The 18,983-nt window shown below is 35.1% G+C and overlaps 3 protein-coding genes across 6 annotated transcripts; all 3 read left to right on the top strand.

The window, feature by feature from the left end:
* Window positions 1–2,011: 2,011 nt before the first annotated feature.
* LOC149926102 (uncharacterized) lies at window positions 2,012–6,912 on the top strand. Of its 3 annotated transcripts, XM_090160241.1 has the most exons (11): window positions 2,012–2,729; window positions 2,901–3,304; window positions 4,842–5,037; window positions 5,099–5,302; window positions 5,379–5,435; window positions 5,502–5,594; window positions 5,676–5,762; window positions 5,831–5,986; window positions 6,052–6,165; window positions 6,231–6,317; window positions 6,759–6,912. In XM_090160241.1, the coding sequence occupies exons 1-11, from the start codon at window positions 2,237–2,239 to the stop codon at window positions 6,857–6,859; spliced, it is 1,992 nt and encodes a 663-aa protein (XP_090016367.1). In that variant the 5' UTR covers window positions 2,012–2,236; the 3' UTR covers window positions 6,860–6,912. The 3 variants fall into 3 exon arrangements, with proteins under 3 accessions (XP_090016367.1, XP_090016366.1, XP_090016365.1); XM_090160240.1 differs by having other exon boundaries at window positions 2,012–3,304; window positions 5,831–5,983; XM_090160239.1 differs by having other exon boundaries at window positions 2,012–3,304.
* Window positions 6,913–6,919: 7 nt separating this feature from the next.
* LOC149926101 (uncharacterized) lies at window positions 6,920–8,115 on the top strand. Its single transcript, XM_090160242.1, has 5 exons — window positions 6,920–6,963; window positions 7,028–7,132; window positions 7,200–7,414; window positions 7,489–7,648; window positions 7,719–8,115. Exons 3-5 carry the CDS (start codon window positions 7,244–7,246, stop codon window positions 7,928–7,930), a joined length of 543 nt encoding a protein of 180 aa, XP_090016368.1. The 5' UTR covers window positions 6,920–6,963; window positions 7,028–7,132; window positions 7,200–7,243; the 3' UTR covers window positions 7,931–8,115.
* Window positions 8,116–9,485: 1,370 nt separating this feature from the next.
* On the top strand, window positions 9,486–11,815 carry LOC149926100 (uncharacterized). 2 transcript variants are annotated; one of them, XM_090160772.1, is made up of 3 exons: window positions 9,486–9,514; window positions 9,607–9,692; window positions 9,770–11,815. In XM_090160772.1, the coding sequence occupies exon 3, from the start codon at window positions 9,891–9,893 to the stop codon at window positions 10,563–10,565; it is 675 nt and encodes a 224-aa protein (XP_090016898.1). In that variant the 5' UTR covers window positions 9,486–9,514; window positions 9,607–9,692; window positions 9,770–9,890; the 3' UTR covers window positions 10,566–11,815. The 2 variants fall into 2 exon arrangements, with proteins under 2 accessions (XP_090016898.1, XP_090016897.1); XM_090160771.1 differs by having other exon boundaries at window positions 9,754–11,815.
* The last annotated feature ends 7,168 nt before the right edge of the window (window positions 11,816–18,983 follow it).

Raw genomic sequence — 18,983 nt, 5'->3', positions numbered from 1 at the left:
AAATTTTCTCATTGCAAATAACATGGGATTTTGACCTCAAATTGATCAAATGTTGATAAGTTTTGATGTTTTTTTGTCAATTTTTATCTATTTTTTCTATTTTTGGCATTTTTGCATTTTTGAAATTCTTTAAAATTTGTCACCGGGGGGGGGGGGGGGGCTAGGAATCGGTCTGAATCCCATGTTATTTTCAATGGGAAAATTTAAATTTTTTGTTTTCAAAAATATTTTTCGTCGCCATGGCAAAAACGGTTGCCCATTGAATAAATTCCGTTTAGGATTATTCATGATACATGAGGGTCTACCAATCCCCCGAGTTTGAACAAAACCGGTGGGTTACACTTCGGGCTGTCTACTTGTTAGTTAATATCAATATTTTTATATCAATGTTTTCATATTAATTTCATATTCGTGGTATCCGCCCCTCCCCCTGGGAAAAATTTTGATCGGCGTCCCTGATATATATACCGTATCTATACGTAGGAAACACGTGTAGTGAAACACATGACTAAATAAGTGTCTTATATAGTAACTTAACACGTTGAAACGACGTATAAATTTTACTCAACACGGAATATGAACGATGAATACTAAATATCAACCTAATATACACGTGCTCGTGCTACCAAGGATCCAACAAAAGACAACATGTAGGTAAGTGTGTGTTTAACATGTAAACAATATATCTCAGACGATGGCAAATTGGACGCTCTACAGCATTGCTATGAACAAAATATAACTAGGACAGTTTTCACGTAAATTACAAAACACCTAAAATAGACATAATATGGTGGCTATTTTTTGACCAGTTTGACTCGCGTACAAAGTTGTACAGGGCCCTAATACAAATACAATTCCGTTAAGTTTTGCTTATTAATATTTTTTTCTATTCGATTCCCTTTTTCCGATTAATTTGACTAAACTAATCGTGGTATTTGAAACACGCATAATTTGAAATCTCGTGAGTTACGCAAACTAAATTCTCTAATATCTCAAGTCAATATTTAATACTTGATTTTCATATTAAAAATAACGTGTTTTTACAAGTAACTTTGTATATCATTATTCTGAAAGACCTCTAAAATAATTTAAAATTTGAAGGAAATTGTTACTGATCGCTATGTGTGGAGGGAAATAGAGTTGATGTCATACCCAAAAAAGATAAGAGCCTCTAGAAATACGAGGTTTAATATGAAGCGCCGGTCCTACTTTCCTACGATGACGAGGCAAATATCGCGTTTTAGGCCTAATGAAATTTTCTGAAGTTCACCTAATCTACGTGGTCATTCTAGAAATGGATCTCAGTACAAATTTGGGCTCTTAAACAGTTCTAGGAAACATTATTATAAGTCCGTGGTGCAACATAATGAAACCCTTCTTGAACAAAATGGAATATATGGCGGATCTACCCGTAAATTTGGTGGGGCCCCAAATTGTTCTAGAAATACGAGGTTTAATATGAAGCGCCGGTCCTACTTTCCTACGATAACGAGGCAAATATCGCGTGTTAGGCCTAATGAAATTTTCTGAAGTTTACCTAATCTACGTGGTCATTCTAGAAATGGATCTCAGTATAAATTTGGGCTCTTAAACAGTTCTAGGACACATTATTGTAAGTCCGTGGTGCAACATAATGAAACCCTTCCCCTGTAGCACGAAGGGGTCGGGTCTGGGTCGAATTTTAGTCGAAGAGTCTTTTTTAGGTCCAAGACCAAAAACCGACTAAAAAGGTCCTTACGAGATATATTGAAAATTTCTATAATGTACTAAAAAAGGTTGGTTTATGGTCAGATTGACGACTGTATTTTATGGACCATATTCCGACCTTAAAACGACTTACTTAGCAATTTCAAACACACGCCAACTGCGCTTCGCCATCTAGCGAGGAGCAGGGGAAAGAAATAGCTGACGGTACCATTGTTCGCGTATGTCTCATTGTCTCATCGTTCACCGCACCATCATGGTTAATTAATAATAAGTTTTTCACTTTCTATATGCGCTTTGGTTAAAAGTTTAGTTATTGTTTAGAATTACTAAAGGTATTATCTTTGATAAAGGTAAGTAGTTCCTTTGTCAATCCGTTTTAATTACTATACGAGTTAAGAATTCATTTAGTTATTAAGCCTTGGCTATTGGTTTTGCCTACGCACATTGTCACATGTTCTTAGATATTTTGATAGCCAAGTTAAATGTTATTATAGGTATAGAATACAGATAAACTTGATAAAATTTAAATATGTCAAAACGCGCAGCGTATAAAGAGGAGTCAGATGTTAGTGCTAGGCAAAGAAGAAGGATAAGAGCGAATTACCTAAGGGATATATTAGATCAGGCTTCGCATGTAAGTGATGACTCCGACGATGATGACCGTAATGTAGCTGGTAATGCAGTTCTTCAAAATGATCCCCCAGAAGTTTTATTAAACCAAGGACAAGAAAACGAAGCTTCAGGAGAAAATAGTCCCAATGATCCAGACTTTTCAGATTCAAGCCAACCTGATATTGATTCTGACCCGGATTATAATAGTAGCTCCACTGACAGTGATGAAGATGATTTCGGTACAAACATTGGCTCGGATGTACGAAATTGGGCGTTGAACCATAATGTAAATCATGACACATTGAATGATCTGCTTTTTATACTAAGAGACAATGGGCACGATTTACCGTCAGACTCCAGAACGTTACTGAAAACACCGAGGGAAGCCAAGGTTTCAATAATAGAAGGTGGTGAGTTTTGGTACGTGGGATTTCAAAATGGATTAGCTGAATTCATTAAAGATAATCCTCATTATCAACATGAGCTATCATTTGCTATTAATATCGATGGGCTTCCCCTATTTAAAAGCTCTGCAAATCATTTTTGGCCAATACTCTCTTCCATTTTTAATTTTCACCAAGGTACCATTGGAAAACCCTTCATTGTTGGGGTATTTTATGGGGGAAAAAAACCTGGAAATCTCGAGGAATATTTGGGACCTCTCGTATCCGAATTGGAAGACCTGGATAGAGATGGATTTAAAGACAATGACCATACATACATATGTAATTTAAAGGGGCCATTTATTTTAGACACCCCAGCACGAGCATTAATTAAAAACACAAAAGGACATACAGGCTACCACTCCTGCGACAAATGCACCATTAATGGGCTTCGGTATAATAGACGAACAGTTTTCTCAGTTGAAGACGAAACCATGAATGAAGTGACGTTACGGTCAGACCAATCATTTAGAAACGAAGACGATGAACAACATCATTTAGCGGGAGGTTCAACGCCACTGACCAGGCTTAACATTGATATGGTACGCCAATTTCCATTGGACTACATGCATTTAATATGCCAAGGAGTAACGAAAAAAAATGGTAGTTAATTGGATTAGCGGTCCGTTGGCCGTCAGACTTAGTAATCAAATGATTATTTCATTTTCGGATAAGCTACAAGAGAGTCGCTGCTATATTCCTTCTGAATTTGCGCGTAAACCAAGATCCTTAAAGCACATTGATAGGTATAAAGCAACTGAATTGCGGCAATTTCTTCTTTACACTGGACCGATATTAGCTATAGATTTTCTAGAAGAAAACGTTTTAAACCATTTCCGACTGCTTCATTGCGCTGTATACATTTTAGCCCACCCTGAATTTTACAAGTCGCATTCACAGTATGCCAACGAACTTTTAAATTTGTTCATTTCGACGTCCAGGAATATCTATGGACTAGAATTTTTAGTAATGAATGTCCATGCACTGTCACATATGGCCATGGATGTAAATTTATTCGGAAGGCTAGATGCTTATAGCGCTTTTCCATTTGAGAACCATTTGCAGTTTATAAAGAAAATGTTAAGAGCCCCAAATAAACCTCTCCAACAATTAATTAAGAGAAGCGGTGAAAAAGCAAACCTTGTTGCTCCCTTTAAGCCGAAATCAGTTATTTTGAAAAGGCCGTTTGAATCAGATAATCCAAATTTACCACCAGGTGTTGTTTCCTATAAAAAATTGCAAACACCAAAATTTGTCATATCTTCCCTATCTGACGGAAATAGTTGGTTCAAAGTACAATCTGGTGAGGTAGTGGTAGTACGAGAAATATATCAAACTCGAGATAAAGAAATATTTGTCCAGTGTAACGTTTGTACGCATCAAAATGACTTGTTCGTGTACCCTCTGAAATCATCTCTATTAGGTATCTTTATCGGCAAACTATCAAGAGAAAACCGTACATACCCATATACATTTTTAAAGCAAAAGTGTTTGCGAATGCCTAACAATATCGCTAGTTTACATAACATAATTCCATTAATTCACGATGCCTGAACTGAACATGCAAATTTATCCATTAACTTAATTTATCAGATATTGATACATATATAATTATCTTTCTTAAATTTTTTACTCTAATATTTTCCTTATTAATTTTATTTTGGTTTTCCATGTAAATTACTGGTCAAATTACTTTTCAACCTCTCGTTATAACGTTTTCATACTAGACATTATGGTTTTAATCAGAAGTAAATGAAGAGAAGTTATTAAATAGACCAAAATTTTAAAAGGTATTTTCCTTAACGTGGGGATATCACAATCCATCGGAATCTAACCCCCCCCCCCCCTTCAGTTCCTACCAAAAATTACACTATTGAACTGTGGGTATCCAAATTCGAATTACACGTCCACCTCCTAGTTGCTAGATGGCGATAGTGCAACTATGAGAGCGCAAAATTTTAAAACGTCAATTAAAGGGAAATCCCATGCATTTAGTATAAGAGATATAACACCCTGATAACTTCCGTTCATTTGCTTCTGTTTCAATGTATTAACATTCAAATCTACGTTTGTATATAGATGTTCGCTGTAGTTCACTTCATAAGCGACAACTCTGTTAATGTAGTTCCTCAATCGTGGTGCATAAACAAAAAACTTTGTTATTGGCCCATGCATTTAAAATTAGGAGAAGTCTCAAAATTAGTTCAAAAGCAGAAATTACCAGATAAAAAAAAATGGGAAAAATTGGAAATTAAATTACTTACGCCAACCCCAAGTATGTATATCTTAATTATTGCAAATTCGACAACTTAGAACAATGATTTATCCCATCGCAGTTGATAGTCTTGAAAAGGCAAGAGAAAAGTGCAAACGTGCAGAAGACACATCTGATTTAGCTACAGATGTTGATCTCGGAAAGGGCAAAAGAAAAGTTAAAACAAATAAAAAGTTTCTAATCAGTGATGACGACGAAGAAAGTGACAAAGGAGATGAAGGTGAACTTTCCGACAAAAATGACAAAAATATGTCCGACTCAAATGGTTCGTTTCGCTCATTTCTATCACGTAAACAAAAAATAACTAATTAATATTTCCCATTATAATTTTTAAATCGTAGAAGACATTTTGGGAACAAAATTAAACAAAAACAAAGTGTTGAGAAAAAAACGATCTGGTACATATGTTGCAATTATATTTTAGTTTCCTGTGTCTGAAATTTAATTTTACGTATTTCCTATAGTTTCAGAAACGAGAAATGTTACAAAGAAAAGAAAATTACCAATTACCACTAGAACTAAATTTTTGATGCCGAATCCACCAGCACCCTTCAAAAGTAATTTCTTTGTGAAATGACGGATTCAATTAGGTATTTCTATAAATAACCTAAAATTTTAAAACCATATTTACTTAACAGATGTGAATCAAGGAAAGACTTCAAGCAATATTTCTGAAAATCAAATGCCTGTATTCTCTTCAGTGTTTCAAAATAATAGTCAAACAGGTAGAAAATACTTTTCATAATTTTTTTACGGACTTTTTAAATGCTGACTGAAAAAATTAATTAAATAGTGAGCGGTGGACAATCTGGAGTTACTATGCAAATGAACATGCCAATACCAATAGATTTATCAAGAGATAAAGAATTAACAAAGCAAATAGTAGATTTATCAAGAGATAAAGAGAGAACTAATTACCATACAATGATGGCAGAGCACAATTCAGGTGGTATATATTTAAAATGGTAATAAAAGTACTAAAAATATAACTTTTATCTAAATCCCGGCTGTTAGGTTGTGAATTGATCAATTCTTTTGATGTATCAGTTCCGGAGGCAAATCTTAATGAAGCGCAAGAAATCAACTACTGCGATGACAATAATGATTATCAAGAGAACTTCTGCAGAGGTACTTCCATTTATTTAAAAAATTTAGATCAATATAATCTTAAGCAAATATATTCAAAAATCTAGAAAACGCAAGTTGTGGGAATTCAGCTCAAAATATTTTCAACACTCCATATTGTTCAGTTGGGAACCTATCTTCTAGTCATTCACTAGGTACTAAAACATTTAACTAAATGACCTTTTAATGCAGGCGTGTTCGTTGGCTAATAAGGAGCGAAAAAGGTCATAAGAAACGTTTTCCTAAATTGAACCATATTTGGGTAATTGGCTATCAAAAATCAACCTCGAAAACATGCAGTTTCCATTATTCCTTGAACCCAATTGTTTCCTTTTACTTAACATTTGGTTTCTTATTTTTTTTCAATAAAGGAAACAATTCGGTCCAAGGAATAATAGAAACTGCACATTTGTGCGTTTTTCGACGTTTTGAAGGCTGATTTTTGACGGCCATTTACTCTGATACGGTTCAATTAATTTAGGAAAATATTTCGCAGAATCTTTTTACTCCGTTAGCCAAAGAACATGCCTGAAAATTGATTCCAGACTTCTCTGAAACACCCCGTATAGTACTCTTATTAGAGATCTCTTATTTAGCATCCCAAAGTCAATTTAATGTCAGATCGGAAGACGTTGCAGCTAGAAAAACTACACCTATAGCTAGTGCTAAATCCAATTTATATTCATCAGGTGAATAATATCTTGCAATTCAATTTGATATCAATAAATGTACATGTAATTTCATTGATACATTTCACTCCACACCCTGCAGTTGGGAACATATCTTCAAGTCATTCACTAGGTATTTAAACGTTTACCAAAATTATCTTCGAATATAGTACTCTTATTTGATCTCCCTTATTTAGCATTCCAAAGTCCATTTAATGTCAGATTGGGAGACTTTCCAATCAGTGAAACTACAGCTACAGCTACAGCTAAAGCTACCGCTAATTCAAATTTGCATTCATCAGGTGAATCTTATATATCTAACAATAGAATTTGATATCAATAAATTTACATATAATTTCATTGAAACAGCTTGCTGTGCTAAAGATGAACAGTTCCGGCGCACTGTCTACACGATGTTTTCGGGCCTTGATCGTAAAATTAGTAAAATTCAAAATGTGCTCACTAAAAGTAATGTCATGGGATTTTCGGACATAAATGATTTTCCACCATTGCCTATAAAATCTAAAGAGGTTTTACGTCAGTATGAAATTTTAGTAGGAGACGAAACTAAGAGATTTAAATTGGTAATAAAACTTATATTTTGGCACAAGTAAACCGAAGATATACAATTCTACATATTATGGTTTAATTTACATAGATTTCACACCTTGCTTCAATGGGCGGAAAAACTGTAGGAGATACCGTTCGAAGAATTCTAAGAAACACTTTGAATCATGACTTGGTTTTAGGAATGAACTGGAGCGGAAAAAAGGGCTTTATAGCTTTCTCTAGTCTTAAATTGAAAGATGTTATAATTGGTAGGTTGAAACACTGAAAAAGGAGGGAAAAAAATCAACTTGTTTTTTTACAAACTGTAATTCATTACAGCTGCTGTTCGAGAAATGAGTGGATTCAGAAAAACCACAACATATGACATTGAAGCGGTTATCAAAATATGGTTAAAGCACAAAGCGGACCGTGGAGGTGGGAGAATTAAAAGATTATCAAAGGACACTCAGGCCAAAGGTTCGAACAACAGTGGTATAGAAAAGGAAAATGGGCAAAACATTTTCAAGGACAGCTCAGATGACTCAGACTAGATAATTCAGATATTTAAATATCCTGTGGGAAGTGGCGAAAGTTTTTTGCACAAAAGATGCCTTAATTAAGCAGGTGCTTATAAAAAAAATGTTATTTTTTTAAAAAGAATAGAAACCAGTTCATAAATTAAATGTTCTAAGTATTTTTTTATCTATTTAAGCAAGCCGCTTAATATTAATAGAAATGTGATAAATAGAAAATGTGATAAATAAAAGTTCCTAAAGTTTTATTGACATCTGTTTAATTCATTATTTCACTCCGTTCCAACTACAGGTAATTTATTTTTATGGCTTTAAGTGGTCATTTTTCAGTCAGATAAAATATTAAAAAGGAAGTCGGCCCGACGTCGTTTGGCAGTCGGCTTATGGTCACACATTCAAGGTCGATCGACGGTCGATGGACCATTTTACCCCTAGGACATTTCGACTCTGAAAAGTCTAATCGGCCGACGGTCGGCCGACCTTGCTGTTGGAGGGTATTTTCGACGTCGGGCCGACTCGTTTGTGCTACAGGGGTTCTTGAACAAAATGGAATCTATGGCGGATCTACCCGTAAATTTGGTGGGGCCCCAAATTGTTCCTTAATAAACAAATGTTTAATTTTAACCAGGTAGCGTTTTTGACATATTAAGGATTAGAAAATTTAGGACGTTAGGTTTACACGTGTGACGTGAAAAGTTTCCATTATTTCGACCGGCACTATACAGGCTCTCTCGATTTGCTCTGACCAGGTTTTTTCTCAAAAACTATTTGATATATAATTTTGAAATTTGCAGGGTATGCGCATTTAGTTGGGAACGCTTTAAATTGTAAATTGCGGAAAACTCGAATACGTTTTCACGTTTTTCTTTATTTATTTTTTGACCGATAGCTGCTAGGGAGCAATTTTCAATGAGAAAGTTATAGAGCACACTAGAAAACCTACAAATAACGTTTTTTCGATCACAAACAGACAATTTTTTCCCTTAGATAATGAGGTCAGCAAAAAACAAGTTTGCATTGATTAAGCATAATAACTTTCTGAAGTAATTAAATTTTTTAAGTAGAACTTTGATAAAAAGTCACCAAAATTACGAATATAGTTAAATTTAAATGGAAAATTAAGGTTACCTGATTTATGTATGAATACTGTGAACACCTTGAATATTACAAAATTGGTTATTCAAATTTTAGAGAAAACAACGACATGAGTTTAGAACATAACACGCTTGAACGATGAATCTACACGTAAGAAACACGTCATGGTAAGAAATGCGTCATGGTTTATTGAAGAGTGATGAAATACTAGGTAAGATAGCCACTTTGATAGCTCAGTATCGCCATCTAGAGAATATTGAATTCACGTTAAAAACGCAAAACAATAGACCCCTTTACTTATTCAACGGGTATTCAATCATCATAGGTTCGTCTCTTAATATGTAAAAGCACCTATAGATGGCACTTGCATCGAAGTGGCTGATTGGTCTAAAGCTTTTTTATAGAAATTGTATTTCTGTGGAATGCTTCCCAGATTCTCAGTGTTTATTCCAAGTTAAATATTTTTTGTTTTATTAATTTGAACAAAAAATAGTATCAATACGATAAGTAAGACTTTTATTATTGTTTCAGTGTTACTTTCTATAAACTGAAAGTTTTAAATAAGTATTTTTTTAAGATATTGATTATTTATATTCAAGTGATAATAAGCCTTGGTTAAAATCATAATGGGAAAAGTTTGTTGTGTGCACTGCTGGGTTGCAAGCAGCGAATGCCATCAAAAATTGTAAGACTATTACAACTTCAATTTAATAATTAAAATTGCTAAGTCATGAATTTTAATAAAGGTGTCATATCATTAAGTACCCAAAGACCAGGTGACAAGACAATTTTGGCTCAAGCTAATAAGGCGTCGTGATTATATTTACTCTCCAAACGTGACAAACATTTTTTTTGCTCTCACCATTTTAAAACCTCTGATTATATGTCATGTCGAGTTAATGAAAAAAAGCTGTTAAAAGATGGTGCTGTACCTAGCGTATTTGACTGGGATTTTAGCCATGGAAATGCTGTAGCAGCAAACTCGGAAGAGGGAAATACTGTTTCATCAAAACAGCCAAGTGTATCACTAGAGAAGCCGAAAACGTTTCCAAACTTTACCACAGATGAAAACATCATTGTACAAGACATTTTAAATGAAATGATTAGAAAGATAAACATAAACGATCATCAACAGAAAGAACTTGTATTTGAAGAGGCAGTTATAGAAATACCATCCGAGTCGTGTTGCACTTGTTTGGAAAACATTGAAGATCTAAAAGCTGAAATTGAGATACTAAAACATAAACTGGATGTTGTGAATCATAAACTTAGGCAAGCTGAAATTACCCTTAAAGATAAAACCAGGAAACGAGAGCTCGCTGAAAACAAAATAAAGATACAAAGCTCAGTATTGACAATATTAAAGATAGCGATGATGATATATTATTCTACATACAAGAAACTCATGGCACTATTACAATTTCTTAATCCGGGGAAAATGGTGAAAATGTTATTCTTTGGAGGAGTGGAAAAGACAAACAAGGCTTTCCCACTAAAGTATCTCTGGCTGGACGTCCTAGAAAGTTGGATGTCAGTGACCAATTTTAAATTGTTCTGATGCGTATAAGGCTCGGACTGTTTATTCAAGATTTAGCGCATTGATTTGCTGTTTCTGCAAGCACTATCAGTAATATCTGTAATACATGGATAAATTTCATGTATTTTAGATTAGGTCAAATAAATATATGGTCTACACGAGAAAGCATTGATGCTACAATGCCTGAAGAATTCAAAATGAACTATCCCACCACTCGTGTTTTGTTTGACGCCACAGAAATTAAGTGCGAGACACCGTCTTCATTAGTGTTACAATCTGGAACATATTCAAATTATAAGTCGTGCAATACTTTGAAGGGCCTACTTGGTGTTAGTCCTAACGGTTATGTAACTTTTGTTTCACATTTATTCACTGGCTCAATCTCAGATCAAGAAATAACACGCAGAAGTGGTTTTTTAACTTTAGACTTTTCCCCAAATGACTCTGTTATGGCTGATAAAGGTTTCATTATTGATAAACTACTTGATTAAATTAACGTGAAGCTTAATATACCCCCATTTTTGGGAAATAGAGATCAGTTCACCAAAGCAGAGCTTTAAGAGACCCAAAAAAAATAGCAGCTCTAAGAATTCACGTGGAACGCAGAATAGCTAGAATTAGGGGGTTTGATATTTTTGACCGCCCAATCCCACTTACAAGGAGACACCCCGAAGTGTAACCCACCGATTTTGTTCAAACTTGGGGGATTGGTAGACCTTCATGTATCATGAAAAATCCTAATGGGAATTTATTCATGGGCAACCGTTTTGCCATGGCAACGAAAAATGTTTTTGACAACACAAAATATTAAATTTTCATATTGAAAATAACGTGGGATTTTGACCTCAAATTGATCAAATGTTGATCCGTTTTGATGTTTTTTGTCAATTTTTATTTATTTTTTCTATTTTTGGCATTTTCAAAATTTTGAAATTTGTTAAAAATTTTCACAGGTCCTAGGAATCAGTCAGAATCCCATGTTATTTTCAATGGGAAAATTTCCATTTGTTGTTGTCAAAAACATTTTTCGTTGCCATGGCAAAATGGTTGCCCATTGAATAAATTCCCTTTAGGATTTTTCAAGTTACATAAAGGTCTACCAATCCCCCGAGTTTGAACAAAATCGGTGGGTTACTTTTCGGGATGTCTCCTTGTTAGTCTTGTACCAGTAGTTAACCAACTATGGACCATAGTGGCAATACTAACAAATTTTCAAACTCCGATCATGCGGAGTAAAGAAATTACAGGCGATAGTTTGAACAATGAAAACCTGGATGACACTCTTAAATGGGATGAGGACGAAGTCCATGATAACGAAGACAATTTCCTTGACTCGAATGGAGAAGACTTCGAAGAAGAAATTATAGAACCAGAAAACTACTCATTAGACACCAGTCTTAGTGATTCAGCTGAGGTTAGTTTTAATGGTAGTTTTGAAGAACCTCCAACGGTAGATTTGACCAATGATGAATAAAGGAATGATCTTTTTAAAATATTAAAAAATGTCTTTTATTTAAAACCAGGTACATGTCTAGGAACTTATAAAAGAAACAAATGATCTTTAGTTAATATTTATTTAATTTTAACATGGGGTTTCGGCTAGTTTTGGTAACATATGACTAAAATAGAAGTTTTTCATAACTTTACTAACTTCTCTCCACCTAATTTCATCAAAATGCACCCTTAAAATTATCATTCCAGCAGGAAAGAACGTGACATAATCACACCAACGTAACCCAGACACTCCCATTTGGCTCAGTATTTGATAATAGTGATTGTGAGCTGGGTTTAAAGAGAGTTTACCAGAAATCATTTTAACACGAAACCCATTCTCTATTGATGGGGTTTCTTCTCTTAAGGACCAGGGGCATTTCAGTTCTAAAACCCCAAAGGGTATATTCTCTTTAGGGTCGAAAACCAAACCATCTGGAGATGAGCCTAGCCAGGGTTGACTCGGGTTGACGATGTAGCCAGATGAGTAGACTCTTACGTTATGTCCTAGCACCTTCATATAAAATTTTTTAATATTGTAATATTTTTTTTTACCAGCAATATCTGTAATGCTGAAGGGTTGTATCCCTTCAGGAGGCAATGATTGACAGTTGTCAGAAAGTTTATTTATTGGAAATCGTTCTGCTGCAAAAACCTTGCTCGATCCATTTGATACCTTTGGAGGTTGTGTATTACTTCAAACCCACTTTCATTCAAAGACAGCTGTAAGCCCAAAAAAGAGCCTTTAGGTGCATAACCCCTCTTGGTCTCAACCCAAGTTGAGACTTCAGGGTTTGGAAGAAGACTAGCCCAACCATCCAAATTGAGATTGCTTATTAATTCTTTAGTAGCTAATGCAACTTATCCCAAGTGTTGTCGGTACCGACTGCCGAGATGTCACCTCCGGAAATGGAAACTGAAGATTTAGCGAAGTTGGCCACAGAGGAAGACTAGGAGTTTGGAGAGGGCAGTGTCGTAAGACGATTCCAACCTCGAGACGACTTGGAATCACACATATAGCTCGAACTGCGTTGAACGATAAAGCGCTAACTTTATTTTATTAACGAAGAGTTCGTATTTAAATCGGGAAACCATTTTTTAACTCTCACCCCGTCCGAATGTATCGTCTTACTCTGGGACCCCGTCCGAATGACAACTCTACCTTTCGCATAGAGTTCCCGGGTTTTGATGTCTCAGGACATCCAGGATCTTCGGGTTTAGTGATCGCTGACCCTGGGTGGAGTTATCCATACCCAATCCAAATATTTCTGCAAACACGAATCTATGTGACAATTAGTTGAGATTTATGATGGACGCTACGAATATTTTAAAAGTTTTCACAGCAATGGTTTTATGGCTTTTGTGGCCTGACACTTAGCTTGACAACTATTCCTTAATTTTTTTCTAACCCATCAAAATACAATAATACCCCCAAAATATTTCCCGCCAAAATTTTTCGAAACAAGGTCACGAATTCTATGAATAGCAATCGCGGTTTTTTTACGACTATCGGCACGGTATTTTTAAGATAAGAACTCAAAAGGGTAAAATACAATCAGGAAGAGAAGCCCCGACTTGACCTCCGCTAGAGGGGAAACCACTTAGGATAGCCCGCTTCCCGACCTCTGGGATCTAGGGACCAAATTCACCTTTTCTAGGAAACGGATCACTTTGAGGAAAGTCGGAATGAAACCAATTGGATCCGTAGATAATTTCAACGTGACAATATGTGAAGTATGAATTGATTTCAAGATATGTGATATATGGATGGATTTCAAGATATGTGAAATATGGATTGATTTCAAGATATGTGAAATATGGATTGATTTCAAGATATGTGATATATGGATGGATTTCAAGATATGTGAAATATGGATTGATTTCAAGATATGTGAAATATGGATTGATTTCAAGATATGTGATATATGGATGGATTTCAAGATATGTGAAATATGGATTGATTTCAAGATATGTGAAATATAAGGTTGATTTCAAGATGTGTGAAATATAAGGTTGATTTCAAGATGTGTGAAATAAAAGGTTGATTTCAAGATATGTGAAATATAAGGTTTATTTCAAGATATGTGAAATAAAAGGTTGATTTCAAGATATGTGAAATATAAGGTTTATTTCAAGATATGTGAAATAAAAGGTTGATTTCAAGATATGTGAAATATAAGTTGGATTTCAAGATATGTGAAATGGGTCATTCCACGGAGGTTCGAACACAGAGGGAACCATGGTTCGTCCGATTTTTATGAAATTTTACACACCGTAAATTGTGGCTAATGGAGGGCCAATTGTTAAATTTTAGCCTAATCTAAAGCCGGGTTCATAAAGACTCGAAAATGCGGAAAATGCTCAAGTCGAAAGCGAATGAAAAAAGTCGAATTTAGAATACGCCGGTTCACAAACCCGCCGATAGTCGAAAGGGCTTGGCAAATTCCGAATGCCGAGGGGAAAATCGACGTTCTGCTTCTATCTAACCATCGACAAATAACTACAGGACTGGCAATACAAGCTTATAAAACTTCGCTTCCAAACGGTCGCGGCAAAAATTCGCGCGACGTGCAGCGCCACCCCGTGCGGTTAATTGTAGTTTAAAATCCGTACAAGATGGCAGCCTCCTTAGAGGGCGAGATTAGGCTTTTAAAAGGTAAATATTACGTGAAATTTTACATATTAATTGGTAATTAATGATTAATTAAGTAATATTATGATATTTTGTTTTGTTACAGATATTATTGAAAATAGATTTCAATCAATTCTTTGTGAATCTATTGAGAAACTGGAAGATGCATTACATACTCCACGTAATGAAGAATCAAAGAGTCTGCTTAAATTTTTAATTTCAACCGGCTATGCATTAGAGTACTTGGAACTAAAAGATACTGTAAAAGAAGTGATATTGACTGTGATAATTGCGGGAAAAAATAAATTTTCGCTTAAAACAGGCTTAATCTTACAAAACCACTCTCTTCAAAAAAAAACCCAAGACATCATAAGAATAATTAGTAAGAAATCCAGAGTAAGTTTCAATGTAATGTTTTTAATTCAAAAATAAATATTAATAACAAAGTATAATATTGTTTCAGATTTCACTGAATTTGTGCGATGGTACAATCAACGTTGTAGCGGCTGCTTTTCTTAGAAGGTTGCTGATAGTAATTAATTACTACCTTGTATCTGAAAGAAACAATGTTGTTGTAGCAGCTGAAAATTCAACGGGGTATAAAGAAAATCTACCCGAAGAAGGCATACATTATGTGGGTGGGTTCGTACTACAGTCTGTGAAGAAAAAGATGGCAAAAATACGAAGCTACGCAATAAGCGATGTGCAACAATTAATTAACAACATGACCACTAGTTTTGAAAAAGAAAGTCGCGATTACGCTGATTTGAGCTGCTCATTGAACCGGGGAGGATTGTTTAACCTAAACGAGCAGGCATTTCAAATGTTTAAAATAATAGCAAAAATATCATCAAAACACTACGATTCAACGAGTTGTGAGCTGGTGTTAAATAGGAAAATTAAGGCAGAAGAAGAGATAAGAAAAGATAAAACAGTGCAGGAAAGCTGGGAAATAATGTGCAATAATATTCCTAACAATTTCAAGGTCAAAGGACTAAACATTGTTATTGCAACATATTTAAATACCCATGGCAAAGCATTCACCAACTTTTTAACAGAGAAATACCAACGCGATAGTTTTAAAAGTATTAAGTCAGTTCCTAGCCTACGAAGAGTTTTAAGCTCTTGCGAAAGCAATAACATGAAGTACTAGTCGGAGTCTATTCTGTGATGGAAATAAAAATGTTTTACCTCTGAAGATGTGTTTCCTCCCTCTGCGTTAATAATAATCAGCTAGACAATTCCTTTTAATAAACGTAATTTTCCAACATTTTTCTCATATTGGCTAACAGTTGGATTGGTGTTAGATCCGCAAAGGCTCCTGTGTTTGCCAAACTCCTGTTCTAAAGGATCTTGGTTTAATTTTCTTGTGGAAACATATTTCGCTCCTTTCGATAACATGTATCGAATAACTTTTATTACCGACAAAGCTATAAAGAGAGTGAATTTCAATAAGTTGAGTTTAATGACCAATTACTAATACTATAGTTTTACGCACTAGTTATTTTTAGCCCTTCTGATGTTTCGGTGCTTAACAACATGCTTTTTTTTCTGGGCATTGGTAAATTCTTCGGCACTTGCAACTTCATTTTCCCATTCTTGAAAATAGCCCAGAAAGTCTGTCTCAAGCCACTAAAAAAAGTCGTTCCATAAGTTCATATATTTTTTAGGGTATTCTTGGATCAATTTGGCATTGGGTTATATATCTTACCGTTAAACGGATGTCATCGGGAGACTGGAATGGTTCCAAATTTGGATTTCTTTTACAACTTGATTTTGAGAAACTCGACGCATTCATTATGTCAAAATATTGGTTCATCAAGGAACAAAACTTTGCGGTTTCCCTGCCCTCTTCTCCAACCTCCTTTCTAACTCCTACGGCAACTTTCGCAGACAATACCTGAACCGCATATTTAACCCTCATTTTAGCTCGTGATTTTAAATTGATGTGAGACAGTTTCAATTTTGGATACAATCTTGGAATTCGTTGCGCGTCTTTGTAGTACACGGTCTTGATATGGTCCCAAAGAATATGTTGTTTATTTTTCATTAGAAGTCTCGTAGGTATTTCTTCTTTGGGTTTCTTTGATGACTTTTTTGTTATTTTATTACTTTTCCTTTTAACTTTCGGTTTTTTATTCAAAGAACTGCTTTCCACGTTATTTCTACTAGTTTTCATAAGATGCGGATTGTCAAATAAGATAAACAACGGTCTTGGGTTTTCTTCTGCAGCGAAGTAATTAAGGGAGTAATGGGATAAACTACCATCATCGAGAGAAATCATGTTGTTTTTAAAAAAAGACCGGTTTGTATTAGCACCATCTCCAATAATTGTCAGGACTCGGCATTCTATGGCTTCTAGTCTCTCGATAGCTTCCCATAGTAGCGCGTTCAAATCTTCTGCATGGAGACAACTACACGGGGAAAAAGCCAGTGAAAACTGCAATTTGGTAGTGATGCCTTTGACCATTATTTGAAGAACATTAGTCGCTAGATCGAGTTTGTTTTTCTTCTCACTATTTTCATTACTTAAGCGCCTAATTTCGTTTAAATTTTCTCCCATGTCTACGAAACCGACAAGATCTCCAGACGAGCGCTTGTAAACCAACTCTTCTTTAATTTTCATTTCGTCGATCAAGATGGAGACGTACTTAGTGTGCTCTTCTTCAAAGCAATTTAATTCTTCCATTTGTTTTTTTAACAACGAAAAAGATTCTGCTTGGAAGCCTGGCTTGGTTGTTAAAGGCAAAGAATAGTTCTATAAAGTTCTCCGGCATGGTAGGTTAAGCGCGTTAGTTTTCCTTAAGCATTCGTATGCGCTCGGGGATTTACTGTGAAGTAGTAAACACCACTTTATAATGCTCGGGTGCCATCTACGTGCCCGATTATTCGATGCTTTTAGAGTTGATAACTGCTGCTTTAAAAAGGTCTTTGAGAAGTCTTTTTCAGTATCCATGTTTGTCTGTACAATGTCTTTCAAAATATCGCTGTCTTGCTTTGATATAAAATGTCCCTCTTCGCGAATCAACTTAGTTTATTTCTGGCTAACAAGTTTAATTTGCTTGGAGAAATACTTCGCTCTTCTTTTCCCATTCTTTACGCTAGTAATCAACTGTTTTTTAGACATAAAACTGAGTCTCTTCTTTGGTGTTAGTGATTTATTCCTAGAGGCCAATTTTCGCAAAACATTGCGATGCTGCTTGCAATTTTTACAACGTTTAACTCTTCCATCTCTTTTAAACAACAGTAAACAGTTTTTGGAGTGAAAGGAGTTCGTAAGGTTACAATAAACACCACTTCCGTACGAGTCAAGATTAGGAAAATCATTCTTCGCATTTCCCTGACAAACACAAATTTTTTCAAAGTTTTCCAGGTTCTTCACAACGTCTGTTATGTCATCTATCTTTCTTTTAACATTTTCCATGATGAAATGTGAATATGATAGTTCTTTTCTCAAAACAGTTACACGAGTAGTTTGGTCTTTGAAAATGTAAAATGACAATTCCAGTATCTCGTCTTTAGCCATTGAATACTTGGCGTAGTCCTCTCCATAGAAAGTAGTCCAATTTTTGGGACACCCAAGCTTCTGACTAAGCATGTCAATTGAAAAAAAAGGCTTATCTTCGAATGAAGTTGTCCCATTTTCATTTAGAAGGGAAAAAGCTGCTAAGTAAGAATTTTGTTTCGTCCGTTTAATTCTATTTAAATCTTCTTCATAGGAAATACTTCTTTTTCCAGACACAGAAATATTGGGAGTACTCGTTAACTGAACAGAAAATCAAAAATGTCATTAACAAGGTTACGCGGTTGTGTAAAAACTTTCAAAAGATTACCTGGCAACTTTCATAAACTGATATGTCATCAATGGAAACATCTGGTGTCGAAAGGTTATTTCCGGAATTGCTTTCAGAGTTAAAATCATTTTTGTTGTTCAAATTTGAGTGTGGATTATGCAGCTCTTTCGTAAGGTCTCTGCAATCACTTGAATGCACTATCTAGAGGGAAACAATTAATTTAGATGTAAAAATGTAAAAAAAGAATAACACACAGTACTTACTTTTTCATTCGAGCTGTCATTTGAACTCAGAGTAAGCTTCATGCAGTCATTCGAAATTGTTGTCTAGAAGTGAAAGCCAAAATAAAAATATAATGTAAGTGCACATTTTAAAATCGGAATTTCATACTTGCCTTTTCATTAAGTTGCTTCGGGTTTGGATTTAATTTCGACGGCCCATTCTCGACAAAATGTGTTGAGCAAATGTAGCGGGGAGTTTTTAAATAAGAAAATTTTTCTGATGAAGCCAAGTCCCACCCAC

The sequence above is a fragment of the Leiobunum rupestre genome, chromosome 10, assembly GCF_980474605.1.
Source record: "Leiobunum rupestre chromosome 10, qqLeiRupe1.1.hap1, whole genome shotgun sequence".
Classification (NCBI taxonomy): Eukaryota; Metazoa; Arthropoda; class Arachnida; order Opiliones; family Sclerosomatidae; genus Leiobunum; species Leiobunum rupestre.
The sequence above is the reverse complement of the archived record's forward strand: the minus strand, read 5'-3'. Positions and strand labels throughout refer to the sequence as shown.

Coding starts and splice junctions, on each gene's coding strand:
- LOC149926102 (XM_090160239.1), top strand. CDS start 2,237: ATGTCAAAACGCGCAGCGTATAAAGAGGAGTCAGATGTTAGTGCTAGG. Junction 5,303..5,378: donor AAATATGTCCGACTCAAATG/GTTCGTTTCGCT, acceptor TTTAAATCGTAG/AAGACATTTTGGGAACAAAA. Junction 5,595..5,675: donor TCCACCAGCACCCTTCAAAA/GTAATTTCTTTG, acceptor TTTACTTAACAG/ATGTGAATCAAGGAAAGACT.
- LOC149926101 (XM_090160242.1), top strand. CDS start 7,244: ATGTTTTCGGGCCTTGATCGTAAAATTAGTAAAATTCAAAATGTGCTC. Junction 7,415..7,488: donor AAACTAAGAGATTTAAATTG/GTAATAAAACTT, acceptor TAATTTACATAG/ATTTCACACCTTGCTTCAAT. Junction 7,649..7,718: donor ATTGAAAGATGTTATAATTG/GTAGGTTGAAAC, acceptor AATTCATTACAG/CTGCTGTTCGAGAAATGAGT.
- LOC149926100 (XM_090160772.1), top strand. CDS start 9,891: ATGTCATGTCGAGTTAATGAAAAAAAGCTGTTAAAAGATGGTGCTGTA.